Source organism: Berghia stephanieae, chromosome 14 (assembly GCF_034508935.2).
Source record: "Berghia stephanieae isolate SIO BIC M18660-M18661 chromosome 14, UCSD_Bste_1.3, whole genome shotgun sequence".
Taxonomy (NCBI): Eukaryota; Metazoa; Mollusca; class Gastropoda; order Nudibranchia; family Aeolidiidae; genus Berghia; species Berghia stephanieae.
In genome coordinates this window covers 8,566,080-8,571,918 of record NC_088373.1, presented here as the reverse complement: position 1 = coordinate 8,571,918, position 5,839 = coordinate 8,566,080, and the positions used below count along the sequence as shown (strand labels likewise).

General features: G+C 33.0%; 1 protein-coding gene across 1 annotated transcript in view; it reads left to right on the top strand.

Moving 5' to 3' along the window:
- LOC144959736 (uncharacterized) overlaps window positions 1-4,758 on the top strand; it is a 37,089-nt gene extending 32,331 nt beyond the window's left edge. The window contains exons 7-8 of the mRNA XM_078892432.1: window positions 1,456-1,539; window positions 4,210-4,758. Of these exons, the coding sequence (XP_078748558.1) occupies window positions 1,456-1,539; window positions 4,210-4,634 (509 nt within the window). The 3' untranslated portion in view covers window positions 4,635-4,758. The remainder of the gene's footprint in view (window positions 1-1,455; window positions 1,540-4,209) is intronic.
- The last annotated feature ends 1,081 nt before the right edge of the window (window positions 4,759-5,839 follow it).

Sequence of the window (5,839 nt, the reverse complement as noted above, 5' to 3'; positions counted from 1 at the left end):
GTGTCGTAGTAAAATACCGACTGATCTACCTCATGATCAATTGAACCAACGCAAAATACGATGTGTAAATTAAATGTTTATTTTCTGATCGAGAAATCGTGTGATAACTAGTCACTCATTTGGCGGTAGAAAAGCAATAATAATGATCAGAGAGAGATTGATTTCATTCACGTTATTGTTTGTAAACAATCATCTATGCTTGTCCGAGCACGTGGGAATGTGTGTCAAAAATCCTATGTATTGATTGGACAAAATATATATAGTGGTTAAATATAGTCAACGATCATTATTGACATTATACCGAATATCACCCGCCTCCACATCTCATCATGTTTAATGTCAAGATAAAACAGAAGCCAAAAACTGACATTATAATCAAACGTGATTAGAATCTTTAATAGTAAATATACTAAGAAATGATAGGGTTTTCCTATGGGAGGGGTGGAATAATCGTTGAATAATGCTTTAAACACTTTGAATAAAAATTTTATTCGATAACTGCAAAATATTTTGGCAAATGTTATTGGTGTGAAATTTGGTGTAAAAGACAGCTGATTGGTTATTAGAAATAATCTTTTGCTGCGCATGAATACAAATCCAACGTTTTTAGTTTTGGGTTAAATTGTCATTCATGCAGAAGGAGAAAGATACAAATAATGGTGAATAGAAGTACTAATACAATACAATGGTAAGAAAATATCTGATTATCTTACGTGGAGGTGTAGAATAGACGTATTCTTTCATTTCTTTGTATTTATTAAACTCGTTATATTTTTATCGTGCAATAACACATGGTCTACTCGCAAGCTCGTTGTGTCATTGGGCAGGATAAAAATAAATCGCTTAATGACTTAAAAGAGATAAAAGAATCTTATATTATTTTTTTAATCATAACCTTTTTTATCACAATACTTTTTGATTTATGGGTTTACATGTTGCTGTTTGTTTGTCTTAGTGCATTGTTTGAAAGAAGAAGCATTAATTGCCCTAGCCTTGGTTCAACTTTTGGCTAGTGGTACCTACTCAAAAAGTCAAATGTATTTAAAAAATCATTGCTTCATTCAATGCTACGTTTTAAACCTCCAAAAAAAAGAAAGTTGGAGAGGCTCGTTTGACCTCCCATAGCTAACTCCCTTCTCCAGGTTGCTTTCTGTCATTGTTCTTGGCTAAGAGGCGAAGAGTCAATTGTAAATTATTAGGTTTTTTTCAGATGATATTTTCTTCCTTATAATAAAAATAAGAAGAAGAAAAAGGAGATGAATAATAATATTAATAATAATAATAATAATAATAATAATAATAATAATAATAATAATAATAATAATAATAATAATAATAACAATGGTCTCTTTCCATTTGAAATCAACCATTATACTTATTGAATTTTTCATCTCGTGTTGAAGAATTAATTCATTTGAATAAAAAATTCGATATATATTTTTCTTTCTTCCCCAGCACAAAATGGTCAAACATTTTTCTGTCAAGCGAAGTCCTCACATGGCGTATCTCAAAAACTGGAATACAACGTATCATTTGCTAGTAAGTTGTAATCGATGATCATGATAATAATTCAGGGCCATACCACTAAAACAATAAAGATTAGGTTAATTTCCCATGAACTAAAAATTACCTTTAAGCTTCTTCTTCTTCTTCTTCTTCTTCTTCTTCTTATTATTATTATTATTATTATTATTATTATTATTATTATTATTATTATTATTATTATTATTATTATTATTATTATTATTTTTCGTCTTCTTCTAGGTGGGGTCTTTTGACCTCCCATAGTTGGCAGGAATTAATTTGCAGTTTCTTCAATCATCCTATATCTATGTTGTGATTTGTGTTCTATTTTTACTTGGTATGGGATTATTTTGATAGGTCCTGGCTCTTGCTAGAGGGCGAGAGGGAATTAGTCAAATGCATAATGACTGGAGAAGAGAAATGCCTTCCATGTAAATCACTTCTTTGTCATGTACTGATTGTTATATTTGTTTTGTTGTGAAATATTGGGTATGGAGAAGTGCAAGATGAACGAGAATAAAAATAGCACGGTATCATAGAACCACACTCGAGATCCTGGCTAATATATATATATATATATATATATATATAGATATATATATATTATAAAAACAAAAGCCATGAAAAAATAGTGTTCAACTATTTGATAAAAGGAGCTATTTATAAAATATATCTAGTATAATCATGATTAACTTCTACAAAATTGTTGCGAGCATTCGCTCTCATCAGTAGAAGTTGATCATAACTATAATTGAAATATATATATATATATATATATATATATATATATATATATATATATATATATATATATATATATATATATATATATATATATATATAAACAAATAAAGTCACTCACTTATTTTAGGCCGATCGGCCAAAAATATGTGAGTGACTTTATTTATATCTTATATTAGGTCTAACCAACACTATCGAGCACTCACGTACCTACATGTACCCACCAACACTCATAATATATATATATATATATATATATATATATATATATATATATATTTATGAGTGTTGGTGGGTACTTGTAGGTACGAAAGTGCTCGATAATAGTGGTTAGAGCTAATGTATAATGCAAATTTTCACTCACATTTTTTTGGCCGAGACGACTCGTTTCTGTGTTTTTTACACTTCTTCAGTCGGCGTAATCCATTGTAATGTCCGTAGTGGTTATCACTAATAACACCGCAGCACAATACATCGGCAGCACAGAACCCCCATTCAACAACAATACAACAACCACAAAGCCTCCACAACACATGAAAGCAAAGCAAAAAGCACCAAATTAGCAATGCACTATTGGGAACAAATAAACACACAAAAAACACCAACAATAACCTGGGAGGTCGTCAAGCAAAGCAGCCCCTACAGATGCGGTGCTAGAAAATGCAATTTATGCCTGACAGAGAAACCAGAGATTTTACTACACAACTACAGAAACAATAACACCTTAAACAAAAGATCTGAACTGATGACAATGTGCAGACACTCTAACAAATTCAAGCTCAAAACGCAAAAGGCCAAATAACCCTCCCCCCCCTCTCCTTCCCCCCCCTTCCCCCCCCCCCCACGCCCTTCCCCCCCTCCCGACCCCATTATACCCCTCCTCCCCCTCTTCCCTCTCCCCCCCCCCCCGCCGCAACCACATTCCACTACAATATCACACACACATGTACACACAACATACAACACACCTACACGCATACACACACATACACACACACACACACACACTCATAATATAAACATGAGAGAACATCACAATACACATCAACACTAATCACCACTACACAACGAAACAACTTTAGTTTGGAGTAAGAACTCTACGGACATTACAATGGATTACGCCGACTGAAGAAGTGTAAAAAACACAGAAACGAGTCGTCTCGGCCAAAAAAATGTGAGTGAAAATTTGCATTATATATGTATATATATATATATATATATATATATATATATACATATAGATATACATATATATATATATAAATATATATATATATATATATATATATATAATATATATATATATATATATATATATATACATACATATATCATTTGATGACTTCTTTCAACACAATTAAAATGCTTTTCTGTTGATGTTCAAGACATGGCTATTGTGTCGGTAGTTTTTACAATAACAAAAATATTTTGATGCTGTATGGCCTCCAAATGTTCAAACTTAGTTTCTATCAAATTGATGCAATCTGGTTCATTAACTAATGATGGTGAGGGTACGTGATTCTTTTAACCTGTTAACTCCAGGAATATGATTCCAAAAAAGTGTTACGTGTGTTGTTTATCAATTAACTGAGGAATATGACAGAAAAAAAGAGTGTTACGTGTTCCTTTTATCAGTTAACTGCAGGAATATGATAGAAAAAAAAGAGTTTTACAAGTTTCTTTTATCAGTTAACTGCTGGAATATTATAGAAAAAAAAGAGTGTTACATGTTTCTTTTATCAGTTAACTGCTGGAATATTATAGAAAAAAAGAGTGTTACATGTTTCTTTTATCAGTTAACTGCAGGAATATGATAGAAAAAAAAAAGAGTGTTACATGTTTCTTTTATCAGTTAACTGCTGGAATATGATAGAAAAAAGAGTGGTTTTTATAATAGTATAGGAAGCGATAAGAAATATAATATATACATAATTTTTGTCCCAGTTGGCCCAGAAAGTGTCTCGACTGTACATGACGGAGGCAACACGACAAAGGAACGTGCCATGTTTTATTGTGAAGTCAATACATCCAGTGTCAACCCTGATTGGACGACAGCGTTTCAAGTATACAATATGGAGAAAAATACGAATTACTCTCACCGAGTCATCGACGAAAGACATGGAGTAACCAGGGATTATTACGTCTTCGACACCTCGAAAATAAAAAATGGCAATTTTACTGCTGAGTGTATGGTAAACAACACCAAGATCATGTCGATCGGGGCCATCTCTACAACGGGCTACACACTGACAGGTAGTGTTGGGCATATCGTCTCGAAATATCAATATATCGATATGAATGACAATATGGAAAAAATTATCATTTTCAAAATACCATATCGATATCCATATATAAATGCTCGCAGTTGACCAGGGCTGCCATATGGCCACGTGCGTGGCCAAAACCGGATAAACAGAGAATCATTTTTTTTCATGTCTTGTTGTTATAGACCATTCATAATGGAGCCAAAAACAACAACAAAATCAGTTAATTGTGGAAAACAATGGAAAAACATAGAAAATGTTCCTGAATAGAGGTGCTGGGATTTAACTTATAAATATTAATTAGTTACCACTATGCCCATTATTATACTTATATGAATGAATAATAAATAATAATAATAGTGGTATAGACGTATAGTGCGCCAAACATTCCTTCACCAGGAGGGCTCTACGCGCTTAACTTAGATTAAGCCCTAACACAGTACATTAGAGACAAAATTAGCAAACTTCAGGTTGCTCAAAATAACGCAGCCAGGCTCATTGTACGCAATAACAAAAAATACCCGTCAGCAACTCTTCTTCTCCGTGAGTTACATTGGCTTCCTGTGGAAAAAAGAGTTGCCTATAAGATTTGTACTGTTGTCTACAAATCCTGAGCACGAACAGTCCCTCCTATATTAAAGACCTTCTAAACATATATGTCCCCAATAGAAACTTGAGGTCAAGCAATGACCAATCAATCCTTGTCAAACCTAAGCCAGTGCGTAAAATAGGTGAACAGTCTTTTCAATTTTCTGCACCCCCATTTTTGGAACTCTCTCCCATCACACGTGAGATGCTCTGATTCGTTGACAACGTTCAAATCTCGCTTAAAGTTTTAACTTTTTACGTCATAATGTTGCAATATTATTTTCATATTTTGTTGTTGTTAAAATGAATTCGTATCACGTTTCCTTCACACTTGTCTCATTATAACATGTTTTTCTTATATCACTGTAAAGCGCTTAGAGCCTGTGACAACGGGGTAACGCTCTATATAAATGCCATTTATTATCATTATTATTACATGAACCACGCTAATTATACACATAATCAAAAGAAAGCCTGTCGAAATAATAATGTCTTAAATCGACGCTTGAATTCCTCTAGTAAAGACAAAGAACGTATCTCTCGTGGTAGTAAATTGATCGCTGTGGGTTATACAGTTCAATGAGATTGGAGAGATATACTGGTGACGAGCCCTCCAAGCATTTGAAAACGACATATTGTTAATATGTTTGTTAATAGACAGATCACTCTCTACGGTGATGCCGAGATTTTTGCTGATGTTGTGAGTTGTATTTTGTCTTTAT